General features: G+C 42.6%; 1 protein-coding gene across 4 annotated transcripts in view; it reads left to right on the top strand.

The window, feature by feature from the left end:
* Positions 1 to 21,521, top strand: part of DOCK9 (dedicator of cytokinesis 9) — a 372,149-nt gene extending 350,628 nt beyond the window's left edge. For 2 of the 4 annotated variants that reach the window (XM_006831978.1, XM_006831979.1), the window contains exons 46-53: positions 98 to 220; positions 1,777 to 1,890; positions 3,444 to 3,590; positions 6,120 to 6,330; positions 13,456 to 13,646; positions 18,213 to 18,313; positions 18,440 to 18,578; positions 21,210 to 21,385. In XM_006831978.1, coding sequence (XP_006832041.1) covers positions 98 to 220; positions 1,777 to 1,890; positions 3,444 to 3,590; positions 6,120 to 6,330; positions 13,456 to 13,646; positions 18,213 to 18,313; positions 18,440 to 18,578; positions 21,210 to 21,332 — 1,149 coding nt within the window. In that variant the 3' untranslated portion in view covers positions 21,333 to 21,385. Of the gene's footprint in view, positions 1 to 97; positions 221 to 1,776; positions 1,891 to 2,132; positions 2,139 to 2,568; positions 2,605 to 3,443; positions 3,591 to 6,119; positions 6,331 to 13,455; positions 13,647 to 18,212; positions 18,314 to 18,439; positions 18,579 to 19,708; positions 19,717 to 21,209 lie in introns of all 4 variants that reach the window. The other 2 variants (XM_006831981.1, XM_006831980.1) reach the window with 2 other exon arrangements.
* Positions 21,522 to 21,787: the final 266 nt, after the last annotated feature.

Raw genomic sequence — 21,787 nt, forward strand, 5'->3', positions numbered from 1 at the left:
GGTAGATGTGAATGTTGTAAATTCGCTCCATGTTGAAATGCTCTGCATACCGTCTTCCTCCCACCCGCCTCACCTTCTTGTCTGACCTCTCTGACAGGATGTGCTGATGGAGCTCCTAGAACAGTGTGCAGACGGGCTCTGGAAGGCCGAGCGCTTCGAGCTGATCGCCGACATCTACAAACTCATCATCCCCCTTTACGAGAAGCAGAGGGATTTCGAGGTACCCAAGTGATTTGGTTTTCCCCCTTTATTTGAGGGGACAATGGAATGACACATATTTCTAGATCTACTATGTAGAGAAGCAGCAGACCATGGTCCAATGATGAACAGATGGTCTCTGTCCCTCCACATTCCACTAGAGGTGACCCCCAATCTCCACCCCATCCTACCTGTACACACTACCAACAACAAGGGATGCCATCTTGAACAGAGCTTTGTACTCACAGAGAATCCTGCCTGAGAAAATGGTAACCCTTCCATCCTTCCCGGGCTGGCGAACTTGTACAGTGCTTCCTAGAATGCCAAATCAAAGCCAGCTGACAACCGTCACCTTAAGGCGTTTCCATCTCTGATATGTCATGATAACCGCAAAGCAGAATTGGTTTACCATACACGGACAATCTTACCTACTCAAATCCAGGGTTGACGGGCCATCCGCACCCGCACCTTTGAGTAGGAAATACTGTAACTCAGAAACATCACTGTAGCTTATAACTCAGTGCACACTGCAATGCTGTTCACCATTGCCCGAAGGTGAAAATTCCACTGTCCATCAGTAGTGACCAATCACTGAGGTCCATACATACAGTGGAGTTTTCCTCTGCCCTCCAGAGGAATGCAGTCCTGATGCATGCTACAGTATACATAGATGGACCATGAACACGTTATGCTGTGTGAAGTCAGTCAGTCACAAAGGGACAAATACTGTATGATCCCACTTATATGAAAAATCTACAATAGGCAAGCATATAAAGACCAGGGGCAGGCAGGGAGAAAGTAGGACTGAGTGCTTCAGGTGCATTGAGACACTGTGAAGGGTAATGGAAAGTTCTGGAAACAGATGGTAATGGTTGTACAGCATAAACATAAATTAAGTCACAATATTAATTCGGTTAACTGTAAAAATGGTGGAATGGCTAATATTGTGTTACATATAATATACTGACTACACAAATCCTGGTGTGGCACTGTAGGATACATACTGGACCAAAAGGTCGGTTGAACTGCAAGGTTGGTAGTTTAAACTCCCCAGCCGCTCCTTGGAAACCCCAAACAGGGTTACTATGAGTCGGAACTGACTCAACGGCACTTAGCAACAACGTATTGACCGCAGGAGTCCTGGTGTGGTGCTGTAGGATAAGCACTGGACTGAAAGGTCAGTTGAACCACAAGGTTGGCAGTTCAAACTCACCAGCCACTCCTCAGAAACCCTATGTCGGGTCACTGTGAGTCAGAACTGACCCAACAGCAGCAATATTTACTACATAGTTTTGTTTTTTAATGACTGTAAGTTAAATAGTCAAAAATATATCCTTAGTATTTCACTTAAGTCTAGAGAGTCCTGCTGTGACCCTGTAGGCTAAGCACTGGATTGCTAACCACAAGGTTGGCAATTTCAACCCACCAGCCTTTCCTGGGAAATCCAATAGAGGGTCCCAGTGAGTCAGAATTGACTTGACAGCACTATTTACCTGCTTTACCACATGTGAGTGTTTTTGTGCAGTTGATCGGGTATTTTTGCCACTGGGCAGACACGGGTGTTGTTCTGATTTCCAGAGGCTGGCCCATCTGTACGACACACTGCACCGGGCCTACAGCAAGGTGACCGAGGTCATGCTCTCAGGCCGCAGGCTCCTGGGTACCTACTTCCGAGTGGCCTTCTTCGGGCAGGTGAGCCCCGCTGTGCCTTTCCACAGGCTGGCAGATGTCTTTTTTTTTTCCCTTAAAAATGAAAACGAACTCTATAAAGTTAGATTTTGTCAAGTTTTTTTTGTTTTTGAACTTCTATAAATGCTAATTTGATGAACTTTTCATATTCAGTATGATTCTTATCTTCCTCAGTAAACTTTCTGCTTTTTTGTTGTTGTTTGTCTCCTCCTCCTCCTCCTTCCTGTCTTTATGACTTTTTGAAGGCAGCGGTAAGTTTTCCCTTCATAAGACATTCTTAGCGGCGTCTCGGTACTTCAGGGCGGCCCACAGCTTTTCTCTTCTCATCTGTATGTATCTGTCTAACCCATACAAACTCCAAAACAGATTTAAATTCACATTTTGTTCCACTTACAGAAATAAATCACCATCTCCTCCGACATCTAGACTGCATGTTTTAAACCAAAATTCAGACTTTCTGACTTCCTTTGTACTTGTGCCTCCCACCAGCCTGTTTGTCATCATAATATTTCCGACACCCCATATAGAAGGATTCCTTTAAATTTAACTTAAGTGTTAACCTTCAAATCTCTAACATCATTAAATGGTACAAATTAGACTCCATTTGTTTAGGGCATGTGGTTTTCTATGAGCACTATTTAACTTTACTTTATTCTGTTATTGTTTTTTATAACTTTATAGCAATACCAGTTTACAGACAGTGAAACAGATGTGGAGGTAATTACAGTACATGCTTCCGATGCAAGTAATGTAGTGAAATTACTGCATCCATACTCCTAGTTTGCTGTGGGTGTTTTTTTGTTTCACATTAATTTGCTTTCTTTTTATTCACTCTTTTTTTTTTTTTTTTTGCACCATTTTTTCTCTTTCATTTGAGATGAGACATTTTTTAAATTTATTTCAAAATATTAACCACGGTCTGGACTTTCAATTTTTTCAACCTTTTTCACTTCCCATGCAATTCTAAGCCCTGTTGTATTCACACGAGATCGGTGCTAAAATAGTGACTGACGAAAACAAAAATATCTTCTGGTAATTTTACAATAGGCCTTTGATACTTTGCTTATCAATAAGGCAAAACAGGAGTTCACATAACTTCTGCTGAAAGTTCTTCAGACCGGTGCTTCCATTTGTCCTATAAAACCTGTGTAAATGGAGAAGCGTGTCGGGGTGACTCTGAGACCACCTGCCTGGAGCAGGTGATTGAACCATTTTTCTGCTGTTGGGTGTGCTTTCTGGGAATGTGAAATAGGCTGAATCCCTTCATTGGACCTGACTGAGAAATCACAGCCTTGAACCCCGAATCTCTCATTTCACTCAACCCCTCATGACGACGTGGTTGAGTAAGTTTGACCGTATTTGTATTTGTTCTTAATCTTTGCGCCCAGACTTGACATTGTCGTTTTCATTCTGTCAGCAAAGCCTGTGTCCATAGGATCTGATTTTAGAATCATTCTGTTTTGTCTGCTTTACCTCTGATAACAAAAGAACCCTCCCTGGGTAGTATGCACTGGGCTGGCGTTCGAGGCTAGCTCTCATTGTGCTTTGTGTCACAGGGATTCTTTGAAGATGAAGATGGGAAGGAGTATATTTACAAAGAACCCAAACTCACACCTCTATCAGAAATTTCTCAAAGACTCCTTAAACTTTACTCGGATAAGTTTGGTCCTGAAAATGTGAAAATGATACAGGATTCTGGCAAGGTATGACCATATTTGGATAAGTTTCGTAGCAGTATAATTTTCTTAATGGATTGTGTGTGATTGTATGCTCATGAATATGTGTAGGAATAAACAAACCCAGGGACAAATGAAGCGCGCTCATCAGTGGTAGGAATCTTTTTACTTCCTTCCTTTCTGAAGGAGCCCTGGCAGCGCTATAGGACAAGCACTAGACTACTAACTACAAGGTCTGCACTTCAAACCCATCAGCCACTCTTTGGAAACCCTTTACAGGATCACTGAGTCAGATCGACTTGACGGCATTTAACAACAACAATCTTATAAAATAATATCTGAAAATAGATACCATTTTGAGTCCAGATATCTGGAAGAGTTGTAAGAGAAGGTCCAAGGTTCTAACCAAGACAGCCTTCTCCTTCCTCTAACTAAACTTCAGTCAGACTTCCTACGCTGGCCCCCGCCCCCGGCCTTCCTCTTACATCCAGCTATGGGGCGTTCCTTCATGTCCTTCCCTCTCCTCTACCCTTTATAGGATCCAGGTGGCCTAGTCACAACAGAAAGCATGCCAAACCATATATGGCCCTAATTGCAAACTCCCCACCTTCCTGATGAGCACCTATAACCTCTAGTCCTTCTCCTCTAGCCCACCTCGCTGCTGCTCTGTTTCAGCGGTGGAATTCACTTAGATCTGGACTCTCCCCTGTTGCAACAGCATTTCAATACGAAGCCTCGTGGTGTAGTGGTTAAGGTACTTTGGCTGCTAACCCAAAGGTCGGCAGTTTGAACCCACCAGCTGCTCCGCAGGAAAAAGATGTGGCAATCTACTTTGGTAAAAAGTTACAGCCTCAGAACCCTATAAAGCAGTTCCACTTTACCCAGTAGAATCACTGTAAGTTGGAATTGATCATTGATCATGGATTTTGTTTTGTTTTTTGTCATTGTTGTTTTGTTTTATAATGATTTTACAATTTTATAGATGACTTTTTTGGGGGAGAAAAATAGAAGTAATAACTTAATGGCTTCATTTACTCTTACTGCTTTAAAATCGTTTCCACTAAGGAAATTTAAGTTATAATGGTTGGTTGCTGTAGTTGTTAAGTGCCATTGAGTTACTTCCGAATCATACATACCCTGTTAAAGGGTTTCTGAGACTGTAAATCTTTACAGGAGTAGAAAGCCACATCTTTCTCCCTCGGAGCAACTGGTGGGCTTTAACTGCTAACCTTATGGTTAGCAGTCCAGTGTTTATCCTACAGAGCCACCATGCTCCCTCCTATGGTTGGCTAGAAAAGGAAATCACTTCATGGGTAAATTTATTTTCTTAGATTCTAAAGTTTAAGGCTCCTTCATATCTATTTTTCATCCTCCTTCACACAAAAAATCTCAGTAAAGAGCGTACTTGCGCATGTTACATTGAGAACAGTAAAGCTGTCTTGTTCTCATCCGTCTGTCTGCCCTGATCCCAGTCTAGTCTTCAGAGCTTTCTGCATGGCTGTTTCTTCCTCAGCCCATTTACAGCTCTCAAAAGCAAAATATAATTCAAATGTGCAAAATCGATTTGTCACCTGAATCATTAGCTTTTGTTCTATGTGAAAAGTGCCTATGATTCATTTCCTATTATGAAATAGTTTCTAAAGCATTCCTGCATTGAGTTAATCAGGTAATAAATCTATATAGTCTTTTAATCTGTACCTAAATTAGATTATTTAATCTAGAGCTTTAGGAATTATGATTGGGGGATCTAGTTTTCAAACATTGTTTTAAAACAGAAATGGTTTCCTCTCCTAATGAAATATATAAAAATACAGTGTAGGAATGATCAGAAAAGTCTAGAACCATGAAAATTAATTTTCTTAAAAAAAAACAACTCACTCTCTTGAGTCTCTTTAAAAAATAGTAGGGAATACTTGTAGATTAAGCAAAACTAAAGAGATTTGGCAAATAAAATATATAGAGTGTGATCACTGATTAGAGACTAGTTCAAACATAAAAGCTATAAGTGACATTTGGGGACATTTGAGAAAATGTCTGTGAAGACTATGTACGGATTGGTATTAGAGAATTATTGTTAATTTTGTTAGGCATGATAACCATATTGTGGTTATGTAGACACTGTTCTACATAACCAACTGAAATGTTACGATATGGGCCATTCTGAAGTACTTACGTATATCCACAACGTGCACGTGTGTTTGAAACAAATATAATGAAACATTAACAACTGTTGAATATTGTTGTTGTTGGTAAGTACCGCAGAGTTGGTTCCAACTCACAGCGACCCTGTACAGGGTTTCCGAGGTTGTAAATCTTTACGGGAGCAGAAAGCCTCATCTTTCTCCTGCAGAGCGGCTGGTAGTTTCGAACTGCCGACCTTGAATTTGGCAGCCCATCTCATAACCACTACGCTACTAGTAGGAAGATATTTATTAAGTTTTCAACGATTTTTAATTTTTCAAAAACCCTTAAAAGGAAGGTGGAAAACCCACCTTCACAGGCTTCACAGACTTCTGTAAGCAGCACCTGTCTTCACTTTTGCTTCTTTGTTTGAAGGTCAACCCTAAGGATCTGGATTCCAAGTATGCGTATATCCAGGTGACCCACGTGACCCCATTCTTTGATGAAAAAGAACTGCAAGAAAGGAAAACGGACTTTGAGAGGTCACACAACATCCGGCGCTTCATGTTTGAGATGCCCTTCACGCAGACAGGAAAGAGACAGGGCGGCGTGGAGGAGCAATGCAAGCGGCGCACAGTGCTCACAGGTTTGCCCTCACCTACCGGACACTCTGAGTGGGTTTTCTAACAAATGAATAGGCCTTTAGGTTTGGGAGGGCCTTAGAGTGCACTTGGCTTCCCCACCTACCCGCTTGTGTCCCACGGTGATCCCTTACTCAGCCGTTGTTCTTAAATTCAGACAGACTTCCTGCGCTGATAATGTTGACATTGTTTCCTTCCATTAAGACTATACGTTCCTATCTTACATATAAAGTCACTGACCCCTTTTTAGAGTCTTAGGAAAACAATAGGTCCACATCTCCCCAGAAAGCTTTTACAGTTTTATACAGATTTCAGTTGGTTGACTACTTCTGAAGTCTGTATGTTGTTGTTGTGAAGTGCCATTGAGTCAGTTCCGACCCATAGCGACCCTGTATAGGGTTTCCAAGGAGCAGCTGGGGAGCTTGAACTGCCAACCTTGCAGTTCAAACGGCTTTGCAGCCTGGAGCATTAACCCACAGCGCCACCCCAGGACTCTGTATGGTCCCCTATTATATAGTGGCTCTTCCACTGCCAGAAGCCTGCCACATTCTACTTTTCAAACACTGTTTTGAAAATAAATGGTTTCCTTGGAAATCCTGTACAGGGTCGCTATGAGTTGGAACTGACTCCAAGGCAGACAGCCACCACCAGCAATCTACTGAAATATATAAAAAGGGTTGAAGGTTTCAGTTGGTCATGTGTCCCTGTGTGACAATGAATAATCCATTGGCAGAAATAGGGTTTGCCATCACTTTCCAGTTCCCAACAAGTGTAGAATCCTGTGGGAGTGATCTTTACGTTCTTGAGGGGAGCCCGCCCCATCCACTCCTAGGTCAGGGTCAGTGGTGTAAACTGGGGTAGGCTAAAATACAACATGCTGTAGACCTGAGAAGAATAGAGACGGAAGCCAGTTTAAGTATGGGGTGTGTCAGAGGCTCCTGGTTTCCCACCACCGAGGGGGAAGAAGTCCACATGAGGCCGGCCTCTCACCGTTAAATTCATAATTTAATTGGTGGTGGTTGTATGCCGAGGAGTTGGTTCTGACTCATAGCGACCCATACAGGGTTTCCAAGGAGCAGCTGGTGGGTTTGAACTGCTGATCTGTGGCTCGAAGTCCAGGAGTCGATAGCTGGGGTGGTCACGATGGTGATGTGCCGTGAAGTCGGTTCTGACTCATAGTGACTCTGCACAGGGATTCTGAGGCTGTAAGTCTTTACAGGAGCAGAAAGCTTCATTTTTCTCCTGCCGCACTACTGGTAGTTTTGAACTGCTGACCTTGAGGTTAACAACCCGAATCATAACCACTACGTTACCAGAACACCTTATAGCAGGGGTGGGGAACCTTTTTTCTGCCAAATTTGTAACATCATTCATGAGCCATACAAAATTACCAACTTAAAAATTAGCCTGCTATATTTGATTAAACATTTAATGAACTCATCCCTGATGATGGCTGAAGTCCTGCTGTGGCACTGTGGGATAATGCACTGGACTGCAAGATCGGTTTGAACCAGAAGGTCGGCAGTTCAAGCTTACTAGCTACTACTTGGGAACCCTGTACAGGGTCGCTATGGGTCAGAACTGACTCGACAGCACTTAACAACAACATTGTGATACAGTTACCTTGACAGGGCCAAACCAAATGATTTCATGGGCCTCGTACAGCCGATGGGCCGGACATTCCCCGCCCCTGCTGTAAACCTCCCGAGGACTAACTGTTAGATTCAAACTGGGTTAGCAACCCAGCTCGTCATCCACTGTGTACCAGGGCTACGTTCATGTTAGATTACCTCTCAGTAAAGCTGTTAGCAGAAATAAATAATAATGTGAGGTGTCTGTCTAGGATAAGCACTGGACTGTTAACCACAAGGTCGGTGGTTTGTGCCCACCAAGTGAAAAAAGATGAAAAGGCTTTCTGCTCCAGCAAAGATACACAACCTTGGAAACCCTGTGCAGGGTCACTAGGCAGAACTGACTTGAAGACACTTTACAGTAACATACATTGTAGGTGTATTTGTGTGCATGCACAAGGTGGCTTCAAAAAATTCATGGAAAAATAGAGTGAATAGAAAGTGGAATTTTTCCACAGACTTTTTGAAGACCCTCCTGTGTGTGTATATCATTATAGCATAGCCCACAGCAGCATATTCCATGGAGACTTTGACCCTTCCTTTAAGGGTTCTGAAGAAGCTCTGGTAGCGTAGTGGTTACGAATCAGGCTGCGAACCTCAGGCACAGCAGTTCAAAACTACCAGCTGTTCCTCATGAGAAAGATGAGGCTTTCCGCTCCCGTAAAGATTTATAGCCTTAGAAACGCTGTACAGGGTCACTATGGGTCGGAACCGACTCCACAGCACATAACAACAACATAAGGGTTCTAAGACAAAAATTTTTTAAATTGTAATTCTACATGTCTGGATATTGACTCGATGGCACCTAACAAGTCCCTACTCCTGCTCTTAGACTAACCACATTTGTATAGCACACCTCCCATCCTCAGAAAGGTGAGCCCCTTCCCGGGTATAAACAGCTTCTAGAATGTACCCCTCATAGCAGATTCTTAAGGCGGGGGCTGAGTCATGTTGTGGAGATACCAGTTCAGTGCTTATCTCTCCAGCTGGGATTGCTCGCTTTTGATCACTGAAGTCATTCATTACCCCTGGGTTGTCCCAGCACCAACATCACCCTTGAACTTGTGAGAAATGAAAATTCTCAGGCCCTACCCCAGGCTGACCGAATCCTCACCACTGGGGCTGTTTGAGTTTGAACAAAGTGATTCTGACACATGCTCAAGTTGCAAATCGCTTCGAATACATCTAGTTCATTGTTGAGTCAGTGGTTCCATTAAGGTCACATACTGATTCACTGATAGTTACCAGAGGGCGGTTTCCCTGGCCACCTGTTCATGAGAGCTACAGTGTAACAACAACAACAACAACAACAACATTGTAAAGGACATGGATCAAGCTGTGTGTGCCAGAACAGAAGGGCTGAAAGGACCAGAGGCCAAGTAGGCACGTGTGCTGATAGCTTAGAAGGCACAGTGGGGAACAGAGAAGTCTGCGTCAGGGAGACCCACAGACCCAGAGTCTGATCCCCACTATGCCTTGGTTTCCTCATCTGCAGAGTGGGAACTGTGGCATCATCTGCTTGTCCAATAATACCACTATGTAACCCTAACTAGGAAGAGCAAAGAGGCACTTGTTCTGCTAGGAGCTGGGTGTAGTCAGTTGTAGAGTGCTCTCCTTCAATGAGGGAGGTCCTGACTTGATTACCAGACAAGGGCAGCCGTCACTCATCTGTCAGAGGAGGCTGGCCATGATGCTGAATCTCAGCAGTGGAGTTTCCAGATTGTCTCTCTTTAAGAATAGGAAGAAAGGCCTGGCCATCTGTTTCTGAGAAATTAATGAACACCTGATAGATCCCAATGATCCAGTCCACTTGAGTTGAGGGTTGACTGGACAGTGGCTATAACAAACAACATCTATCACTAAGCTCCTTGCCTGTGGAGGTTGATGATGAATAGTAGGGGGTTATGGCGCAACAAAACCCAGACAGGATGTAGCCTTTGCCCTGAAAGATCTTAAATTACTTAAAAGTGACTAGTTTCTGTACATCAGAGAAAAAAATTAGAGAAGGGGTTATAGAAGTGCTACTAAAAATAAAGTATGCAAACTCTGACCTTTAGTTAAAGATACACAGACTAGGTCACTGTCAGAAAGACTTTGAACTTGAAGTGTTTCCCCTTAGGTTATGAATCCCCTTGGTGGGTCTTCCATTGCATTGCTTCAGATCTGCCCTTTGGCATTCCAGGTTATAGCAAAGTCCTGGCCCGCCCCACCCTGAACCCGGTCAAGGGTTACTCTTCCTGGCTACCACACCACCACCTCCACGTTCCTTAGGGTAGAACTCTATCAGCTTGCCCCTGATGTGATTCTGTTTCTTCTTTTATGGACTTTTGTCATCAAGCTTCTTCCTAGGCACTATTCTGTGACCACCTGAGGCATGGTGAGGCTCCCATCTTTCTATGGACTCAGGTTGGAAATACTCCCCTGCACTAGACCGTATGGAGTCCCAGTGTGGCTCTGTAGGATAAACACTGGAGCACAAAAGACCAGTGTGAACTGTAAGGTCGGCAGTTCAAACTCACCAGTCACTCCTTGGAAACCCTACACAGTGTTGCTATGAGTCGAAACCTTCTCTACGGTGCTTAACAATCACACTTTATAGTCAAGCTCACCAGATCACCATTCTCCCCCACTTAACAGGCATCTAGTCTTCTTCATTCTCCTCCTAAAGGACAACAAGTCATTACGAGAGAGCGTTTATTACTAACACAGCAGCTTACTCAGTATCAATTTTCCACTTTCCTGGATCCCTTTGTTCTTTACTCCATCATTAAGGCAGTCTATATCCAGTAATTCAACAAGATGCTCTGAGCACAGGATTCCAGTGCCGTTTATTAGGTAAACAAAGGCCTCGTGCCCTCTGCACCTTATGCCAGAGAAAGAGGGGACAGGCAAGTGTAACAGTGCGTAAATAAATGTACCTTACGTTCGTTGGAAACAGATACAAGAGTACTTCAGAAAGTTGGTGGGGAAACTTCCATTATCTTGCAATTCTGTTTTCCCATGGACTTTCTGATGCCCGCTCTGAAGTATTAACAGATAAAACAAGTTGATGAGGCTGGAGTGGAAAGGGGCCCTATAAATGAGTGGCAGGGTGGGTCTCACTGAGGAGCCATGTTGTTCTAGCTCATAGTGACCCTGTAGAGGAAGGTTTCTGAGGAGCAGCTGGTGGGTTCAAACTACCAACCTTGTGGTTAGCAGTCCAGTGCTTATCCTACAGCGCCACACCAGGAGGCGTGCCTATGTATCTGGCAGGAGAAAAACAGTACAGAGACAAAAGGCACGGACATGCATGCCCAATGCTTTCAGGGCCCAGCGTGGCTGGAACAAAGTGAGGGAAAAGAGAGAGGCCAGCCAGGAAGGTGGAAGGAGAGGGCTAGTGGTGGCTCCCCAGTCACATGGGACCTGGTAGGCTCCTGAAGGAACTCTGCGTTTTCTCTGAGTGTTCTTAGTATTGGACCTCTCCTTGGCCTTAATGGCAGATAGTTTCTGTCCCTGTGATTATTCACCAGAGCAGAAACTGGACAGAGTGGAATCCGGATAGTCCTTGGACAGGTCACTTAGAGCCTTACCCTTGGAGTTTGGTTTCCTCTCAGAGATAAGGGTGATACCACACAACGGCAGTAGGGTGTTCTGTAATGCTGCTGACGGCATGCATTTTGACACAACTGTAGGCATTTCCAAAGTCCTTCATCAGTCTATCCAAATGCAGTTACAGCTAGAGTCAAATGATCGTTTTTCTGCGTGGAAAGTAGCAACATCCAGTTCTTACCACAATGTCAAAGCCACATTCAGCGCAGAAGGGATTTATTGATCTCAGTCCTGCCACTTAAACAAGGTGTCTGTGAGGACCAGAGAGAAATGTGCAAGGTGAACCCTTGAACTTTAATTGGTGAAACACTTAGAGACTAGAACGGGAGGTGACAAATGAGCGTGCCTCGGCTGAACATTGTTTCTAGCTTTGATTAGACCTTTGGTTGGCACCACTGAACCTTGTGTTTTACAGGAAGCTGACTCTGGTTTCTCATTTTGTGATAAGTCCTTCCTGAGTAAAGTCCCCCCAGCCACTTACTAAATAGTATTGAGTCGAACATAAGCACTCCCAACTTACTTCTGCTTGTTAAAAATTAAGGTTCAACGTTTGGGAGCAGTACATGTATGTTAACCAGGACGGAGTAACACCGAAAAGGAAGGTAAAGACAGTGCCACATCTGGAAGAATGTAGTTGGTACCACTGAAGGATCCGTGTAGAAACTGTTCACTGTGTATAGTCAACCACAATAGCAAAATAAAATTGTATTAAGCGTAAAAGGGGGCTTGAAAAAGTTCGTGGAAAATTCCATTAAGCTTCCTCATATCTATTCACACATCTAATAGGGAGTGCACTGGACGTATCGTCTTAACCACAAGGTCTGTGGTTCAAGCCCACTAACCACTCCATGGGAGAAAGATGAGGTTTTCTGCTCCCATGAAGATCTAAAACCTTGGAAACCCTGCACAGGGTCACAATGAGTCAGAACCGACTCAATGGCACTTAACAGTAAATCAGTTAAGCAGTGGACTGTTAACCACAGGTCAGCAATTCAAACCCACCAGCTGAAACCTTAAGCAGGGTCACTTTAGTCAGAATCAACTTGGTGGTACTTAATAATTAGTAAATATGTATTAAATGAGAATATCATAGATACTTAGATGTTGCATACAGCAGTAAGATAAAAATGTCAAAATCAAATGAGAACCTGTTTATTGTTTTCATTTTTAAACTAACCCTTTGATGTTGGTATTGATAGCTCATGTACTATGTGAAAACAGTATCTATTGGGTTTTTGTAAAAAACAAATCAATATTTTCTTTTCTTTCTTTTTTTTATTCATTGTGTAATTATTTTTAAATACCTTTCTTAGTGTACCTCAGTTTGCAAATTTCTGGTTCATGAAATACTTCTCTTCAGAACACTTTTTCATGGGTTATTGATCGTCTCAGATCTGTGCAGACTTTGTGTATATACCATCTGAGTTGCCCTGGGTGAGAAAATGAATTTTCTGAACTTAATCTGTTTGGTGATCTCTCAAAACAGCTCATGTTTTTTCTGTCTTCAAAGCCACTTTATACTTACTAGCTCACTCAGTTCTCATCGCAACAAGGGTGGGGTTCATTTGTTGTTAAGTGCTGTCGAGTCGGGGTGCGTTAGGATCAGACGATTAAACTGGGAATGGTGACAAATGTCCTCTTCAAAAACTGTCCCTAAGCAAAGTTGTATGAAGACAATGAATGCAGCAATTTTAGTGTCTCTTTGGCAGGCCTCGGGTTCTTTATCAATAAGAAGGGAGTAGTAAGCTTAGTTTTATTGAGAGGACTGATGAATACATATAGGATGCTCAGCCTAGTGTCTGGCCGCATAGTAAGCCCTCGGCAATAATCGTTAGCTATGATTAGTAATACGCTACCAATTTGATTATGAAGTAAAGCTGGCAAATAACTCTAGCTCTCACGCCACCACAGCAATACACTGCTTCCCGTATGTGAAGAAGCGGATACCTGTCATGTACCAGCACCACACGGACCTGAACCCCATCGAGGTGGCCATTGACGAGATGAGCAAGAAGGTGGCCGAGCTACGGCAGCTGTGCGCCTCGGCTGAGGTGGACATGATCAAACTGCAGCTCAAGCTCCAGGGCAGTGTGAGCGTCCAGGTGAGTCTGGGAAACGTCAAGACTCAGAACTATGAAGTCTAGTTTCTCTAGCTTCTGGGGTTTTACCAGGCGAGCCCCAGTTCACTCTCCACCACCCCTGTGTTTTTACGGTCAAGTCAGAGGTAGGGTAGCCATGGGGCCTCCACCGGTGAGATCTGTCTACTCTCACTAAACTCTGCTAGCCTCAAGAGACAGCTCTCCAGATGAACAGGACTTTTTGATAATGGAAGGAAGGCTGGGTCTCTAATTGCAGGAAAAAGATGAGGCTGCAATTCCCATAAAGATTTAGTCTCTAATCCGTCCTGTAGGGTCGCTGTGAGTCAAAAAGGACTTCATGGCAAGTATGTAAGTAGGTCCCAAATTGGAAACATCAAGATACTTGTAAATATAAAGTGTGTGGTGGCTGGTGGCTGTGTGCCTTGGAGTCGGTTCCGACTCATAGCGACCCTGGACAGGGTTTCTGAGGCTGTAAATTTTTACAGGAGCAGAAAGCCTCTTCTTTCTCCTGCGGAGCAGCTCGTAGTTTCAAACTGCTGACCCTTGCGGTTCGCAGCTCAATTCGTAACCACTACACTACCAGAGCTCCCTACCCACTATAAATAAGACTGCCTTATAGACAGAACCTAGACCTAAAGCTTCACTCTCTTAGTGGTATCTTTTGAAGAACAGAAATATGTTTTTGACTAACTCAATTAATCACTTTTTGCTTCAATAGGTAGCATTTTGTATGTGTGTCCTTTCAAGAAATCTTCACCTACTCTAAGCTCTTGAAGGTTTTCCTCCTTTGTTAGGATTAGCATGTAGATCTGCACTCCATCTGGAGTGGATTTCTGTCCTGGGTGCCCAAAAGCGTTCAAGATACATTTTTCTCTAATGCTCACCATTTATTGACAAGATCATCTTTGACCTACGTTTACAGAACCAAATGTGTTCAGTTGGTGAAAACTCATCAAGCTATGTGTTTATATGATACATTCACTTTTCTGTTTGTGCATTTGCTGTTGGAATAACAATTGTCTTTTAAGGTATCATGGTTTCAGAAGTTAGAGGTAAATGTTAAATCACCCCCTTTTAATGGCACTGTGGGTGAATGTGCTGGGTTTAAAAGTTGGTTTGAGCCACAAAGTCAGCAGTTCAAGCTCACCAGCCACTCCTCACAAACCCTATACAGGGTCGTTATGGGTCAAAACCAACTCGATGGCACTTAACAGCAATGACTAGTATACCTTTTGCTTTGATACTTTTAAGTGTATATAAATAATTCTAGCACCATTTATACATACTTATATACACACGTACAACGGGGCTTTAAAAGGTTTGTGGGGAAATTCTATTATCTTCTCATTTTATTTTCCCAGAAACTTTCTAAAGCCCTCTCATATATGTAGTTTCCTATATCCCATTCTTTTCTCTTTCTGAAATCTAAAGGGTGTGTTCATGAGAGTTATATGTAAAGTGTAAGACATAATTTGTTTTGTTTCGGGTTCTGAACAACTTTTCATAAGATCCACACTTCATGGCCCATGGTAGTTTACTGTTTAACCTGTTTCTAAATGTCACTCACCACCAAAGTATTTGCAGATGTTTCCAGTCTCTGTCCTCAAAGCGCCAAAGACTCGTGTACCAGAATAAGTCCCACAATGTGAATGATTACGTAACGGGGTCAGAGGCCAGCTAAAAACAAAACCACGGTGACCCAGGCAACTCCAGCTCAAGGGTGGGGCTGGGTCAGTCTGTTGAGTCTTCTAAAGGGCAAAATGTGCTCTGTAGGTTTGACGGTGACCTTAGAGTCTGATTAAATGCCCAGTCATCTTAAAAAGCCAGAACTACACAATGAAATGTTGTTTCCTGGGTGGGCACACCAGTATAAAATTGCAGCTGCAGAAAATTAATTTTATTATTTTCTTTGTATACCAGGGGGCTTCAAAGAGCTTGTGGAAAAAGTGAATCAAAACATAATAATGGAATTTTTCCACGAACTTCTTTAAGTCCCCTCGTATTTGTGTTTTACAGGACAGGGTGCCTTCTGGGCCCTCCACAGTCGTGTCCTAGTCACTCTTAGGATGTTTTTGTAGATTTGTTTCGTCTTTGCATTTTCTTATTAACGTGGTTTCCTCCTCACACCAAGTCTGATGCCTGGTTGTTCGTGCTCCAGAGCTTCTACCTGAACGCTGCACTGGGGACCCTATGCCTTCCCACCTCTGGTGTCGTGTCTCCTGCCCTGCTGTGTGGGTCCTTCACTGCAGGGAACAAGCTCACAGACTGTGCTGCTTCGCTAGCAGGAAAGACAGACACACTGCCCTGACTTCTGACTTCCCAAGCCCACTGTACCTTCCAGGAAAAAGCAGGCAATAGTCACACGGTCCTTTCTCAAACGTCTGGAACATTTTCCTCCCCATCCCAGTGTGTCTGGCCTTTCTCTCTTCACCTCCCATATGTTCTGACATATGAGTCCCTTTTTATTTTAGATGCTGTTGAAAACGTAATGTTTCCTTCATTTCATTTTCAGCTTGCCCATTGTCAATATGTAGAAAGCCAACTGATTTGTGTGTGTTAGCTTTGTACCCCGCAACTCCTTTATTATGATAGCCGTTGGGGTTTTTTCTGTGTAAAATCAGGTCATCTGTGATGAGGGAGAGTGCTGCTCCTTCCTTGCATTCCAGAATGGTGAACAGCAATAGTGAGAGAAAGTGAGGTATCTCCCTTGTTTTCGTTTTTTAAATCATAAAAAGGGGATTGAATTTTATCAAATACCTTTTTTACATCAATTAAGGTAATAGGTGGTCCTTTCCTTTTACACGGCATACTACCTGAACTAATTTTCTGATTTTGAACTACCTTTGCAGCATTCCTAGGCTTAATCACAGTTGAGCATAGTTTATAATCCCTTTACTATGTTTTTTGATTCAGTATGCTATGGGTATTTTTGCAACTAGATGACCATAACTGATATTTGTTGTTTCCCTGTGGAGACTGGCTTTGGTGTCAAGGGAAATGCTAGCCTTATAGAAGGAGTTAGGACCTGTTTCCACCTGTTGGTTGACAAGGTAAATAGGATTGCAGTCACTTCTATAAATGTTTAGTAGAATTTCCCAGTGAAGTTGACAGGTCCAGGAACTTTCTAGACTGGTGTGTTTCTGGTTACCAACTTAATCTCTTATTTTTACCAACTTGTTATGGCCTTGTTGAGATCTATTTCATCTTGTATCGATATCAGAACTCTGTGTTTCAAAGAATGCATCCAGTTTTTCTCTAAATTAAGTAATTTGTTGGTGTACAGCTATTCACAGGATTCCCTCACAATCCTTTTCATTTCTGAAGGCCAGTTGTAATTAGCCCTTTCCTTTCTAATTTTAGATAGTTACATCTTCGTTTACTTTGTGAGTCTAGCCAAAAGGTGTGGCAGTTTTATTGATCTTTTCATAAAACTACTGGTTTTATGAAAAATATATATACCATTTTTTTTCTATTTGCTATATTTATTCTTCTGTGGACTTTATTGTTTCTCTTCTTTTGGTAGCGTTGGGCTGAACTGCTCTTCCTTTTCTAGTTCAAGTTGTACAGATAGGCTGTCGATTTGGTATCTTCATTTTTAATGAAGGCATTTATTACTATCAATTTTCCTCTAAGCATAGCCTTTGCTGCAGCCCATGTTTTGGTATGTTGTATTTTTATTTCATTCAACTCTAAATATTTTTTTCTTGATTTTTAATTTGAACTTGAGTGCTTAGTGTTAGTTTGTTAGTTTCCACATATTTGTGTCTTTTCCAGGTTTTAAAAAAGATATATTAATCATTTTATCCCATTTGGATCAGAAAAGATACTTTGTATGATCTCAATTTCTTCAGGTTTGCTTGGTGCCCTGAGATATGGTCTATTAGGCAGAATGATCTACAGATGTTAGGTTAACAATTTGGTTCAAAAAGTGAATTTCTTCATTGATCTTCTTTCTAGTTGTTCTGTCCAGTATCAGAAGTGGTGAATTAGTCTCCGACTAGTTTTGTAAACCTAAGTATTTCTCCCTCAATTGCTCTTTTGTTTTGAATAACATTTTATTTTGTTTTCAGTGAAGTTTACGCAGAGTTTAGGTTCTCGTTCAGTAATCCCTATGCATAAACATTCTCAAAGTAATTGTTGACTGTTTAGTCTCATAGTAAAAATTGGCATATATACTATTTTTAAATTTTGTACTAATAGTATAGTACAGATTCCGTAGCAAGAATCCTGAACCTGAAGTTGGAAGACTTGGGATTTGATACCAGGTGTTTGCCAAGCACTTGTTCCCTGTTATATGAAACGAACCATTATAAGTACCCTTTCTACATGATAGGGTGATACGATAAAAATTAAATGGCATGTCTTGGTATGGGGTTAGCGCTGGACTGCAAGGTTCAAGTTCCCCAGCTGCTCTTTGAAAACTCTACACAGGATTGCTGTGAGTCTGAACTGACTCGAAGGTACTTAATAACAACAACAAACTAATATAATGTTTATTTACTGTTTCTTCAAGGGCAGGGGTCATAACTAATTCACATAAGCAGCATTAAGTCTCGGTTGTTTCTCTAGGTCAATGCTGGTCCGCTGGCATACGCCCGAGCTTTCTTAGATGACACAAACACAAAACGATACCCTGACAATAAAGTGAAGTTGCTGAAAGAAGTTTTCAGGTAAAGCATGCTAAAAATATCTTGTCTTTTTTCAAGTGGTGATTATCCAGCAAACAGATACTACTACCACTTGGACGCATCCTTTGTTCTCAGTATGCCTCACTTCCCTTTTCGGTACCATTTCAGACAATTCGTGGAAGCATGTGGTCAAGCCTTAGCAGTAAATGAACGTCTGATTAAAGAGGACCAACTAGAGTATCAGGAAGAAATGAAGGCCAACTACAGGGAAATGGCAAAAGAGCTTTCTGAAATTATGCACGAGCAGGTAAGTGCCACACTGGCTCCGGCAACGGGGAGTTCTTCTAATTTGGGGAATGTGCATGACACCCTAGGATGAGCTGACCCATTCAGTGTCCAGAAATTCGATTGCAGAATACCACACAGTCATTTGGAGAACAGCTAGAGGTCGTAACCTGTCTGGTACAATCTAAAGTAGCTAGACAGCAGCACTCCCCTTCTCACTGTTGGGCTCAGAGAGGTGGGTGGATGTATTCTCTCTCCTTTACACTAATCTTGACATCCTACCTCCTCACAGGAAAAAGAAACCCCGATATTATTCTTCCAGCTTTCAGCAGGTATCCAGTCCTTTGAAAGAATAGGGTTTCAGCCAGTAGGCAGGCTTGCAGAATGTGCCCTTGGGTCTTTTAAATGATTAAATATTCCTAAGTGGTTTTGTGTACGTCCAAAAGAAGAAAACCAAGAGGGAACAGAAGTAAATACTGTTGAATGGTGATGCATGGAGGGGATTGTAATCAGTGCATTGAAACGAAATATGACAGGATGAGTGCAAACCTGATGTTCTCCCATGTAAACACCATCAAAAGAAAGGGTTTGCCCGTGAATGGAATTTCTGTTGCCATTTTAAAAGATCGGGCTGCCCCAGTGTCTCCATGGTTACTGCTTCTCCCTTCCTTGGTGTTCTGGGCATCTTCATGACTGCTGCTGAGAGGAACTAAATAAGCGAGCAGCAGTGTATGTGGGTTCAGTAGTCATGGGGGGAATAGGGTACTAAGTGCCTGTCAGTGGGGAGCCTCCCTTCCCCCCTAAAAGGAGCACAGTGGACTACTGACCAGCTGCTCTTCTTTGTTCTCTGAGGTCACTATGAGACAGAATTGATGGCCTTGACTTTGGTTTATTCCCAATAAGTTATAACAACCTGCCTTCTCCCAAACCTCTGTTCTCATTGTATAAAAGTAGTTATTTGTGCCAGTCTTTATAATTAGAAAGAATTCCATTATCTCTATTTTTCCATGAACTTTTTTTTTGAAGCCCCCTTCTCTGTTTCTTAAGATTGTTGGTTTTCCAACTATTTGGGTCCGTTTTGATTTTAGAATATAAGTGTCTGGGCCTTAACTCGCTTGCTTTTTTTCTTTCCCTCCATGCTAACGTGTTCAGATGGAATGGTAATGTCAGTATTGTATGTTTTTGAGTCATGCCAAGTCATCGCTGAGTGACAATGCATGTGCTATGGGAAACAGCCCTCCCCACTTCTGGACATTTAGGAAGCTAGGAAAATCGAAAAATCTAAAGAAATGACCATGTGAATGATTATATAGAAAAGGGAGGATCATTAGAGAAACAGTCTTTTCCAAGGAACTTCCAAAGTCTTCTAGAACAGAGATCTTTTACCAAGAATGCCAACATTTGCCACTAGAAAAACTGGGCTAACAAGGGGAAGTTTTCAGAGTGGATGGATAGGCACTGTATACAGTGTGCTGTGCTCTAATCAACTCCCCATTCGCCCAACAATCCTGAGGATTCAGCTCCTTTAATCATTCAGCAAAATCATTAAGCAGAAGGGTTGGGACTTTGGATAGACTAACTTAGACTATGTATGTTCTAGTGAGTGTCTGTCTGGCTAGAGATCAAGTCTTACAGAAACCACTGGGTGGTAACTACTCGTTCCAGAATGAAAATCTATAAAATCTTAAGAAAAGGAGCTGGCAGAGAAACAAATACTTCAGATTCATTTAAGAAGACATAGTCACACCCCCTCCACACACAGAGTAGACAGGGATGGGCAACTTGGACATTGGCTACCCAAAATGGGGGAGGAGGAGCGGGAGCTACAAAGGCAAGAAGTGACTGGCTTACAAGCTTTCAAAAGGGAACCTAGATCCAAAGGGCGTGGAGGAAGGTAGAATCTCCAGTGTGTAGTATTCAATCTGACTAACCGGGGCTGATGAAATGAAATGCAGATAGGTCTCTGTGATACAATAGTGAATAAATGTTATCAGGACTGCTTGTGAGGGTTGGAAATGTAAAGGTAGACGTTTTGTAGCAAGGAGGGGAGTGATTAACTTTGCAGTCTAGGAGCAGAGGTCCCTGGGACCATCAAGGGAGAAGAGCAGAGTGCGGGACCCTACCCAGAGAAATAGTAACACCAGAGATGGAGGCAGAGACGATGATGTGGAGAGATGGAGCAGTTGGGGACTTTAGACCCAGAGAGGGAGAGGGGCTGTGTGCTGACAACTGGGGGGCAGGCTTGTAGTGTATACCCTCTGGTTGGTTGGTGATGCATGGAGGGGATTGTAACTATGGCAATGAAACAATAAATAATAAAATGAATGTAAAACTAATGTTCTCCCATGTAAACTATCACATAATTCACAATAAAACATTTAAAAAAAAAGACATAGTCAAGGTATGAGGCTAAGTCCTGTCCAAAGAAAGTATGAGAGGGCTTCAAAATGTCCATGGTAAAATGGGGTTAAGAAATCATGGAAATTCACCACAAACTTTCTGAAGCCCCCTCGTCTACGTGTTAGATAAGGGTCTCCATTTACTTATAATACAGCAAAGGCTGTTTACTGGATGAGCTACAATTTTAGGGTACTAAGTTGCTCTGAGAAGTCTTGACCTTACGCTTGGGTGACATTTATCTCTGTGTCTCAAGATCTACCCTCTGGAGGAGAAGTCAAACGTCCTACCGAACTCCCTTCACATCTTCAATGCCATCAGTGGGACTCCAACGAGCACAATGGTTCATGGGATGACCAGCTCATCTTCGGTGGTGTGATCACGCCTCCTGGACTCACTTGATCGTTTGCAAACTCAGGCTGATTTCCAAAGCTAACCGCTGGGCTCGTACCAGACCCGGGGAAGGCTGAGCACAAGGGGAGAGAATGAAATAAGGAACTGTGTTATTTCATAGATTTCCTATAGACTTAATAAGAGGGTGCACCTATTGTTTTTTAAATCTCACTGGCAATATTTAAAGTTTTCATAGTGTCCTAGCAGAGGTATGTGGTGGACACGCTATAAATAAAGTTTTATTCTTCCATACAGAGTAGCAGTAGACGAAACAGCCTACAGAAACGCCTCGGGGGATGTAAATAGCAAAGACTAGCACTGATATTGAGGTTGGGGCGGCCTTTTTGCCTCCAGGCTCAGTTGGAAAATCTTGAAAATATTTTTCCGTCCCTGAGGCCCATTCAGGTTGAATACAAGAACTATTTTTGTGACTCGTTTTGG

This window comes from Chrysochloris asiatica, unplaced genomic scaffold (genome assembly GCF_000296735.1).
Source record: "Chrysochloris asiatica unplaced genomic scaffold, ChrAsi1.0 scaffold00005, whole genome shotgun sequence".
NCBI classification, from domain to species: Eukaryota; Metazoa; Chordata; class Mammalia; order Afrosoricida; family Chrysochloridae; genus Chrysochloris; species Chrysochloris asiatica.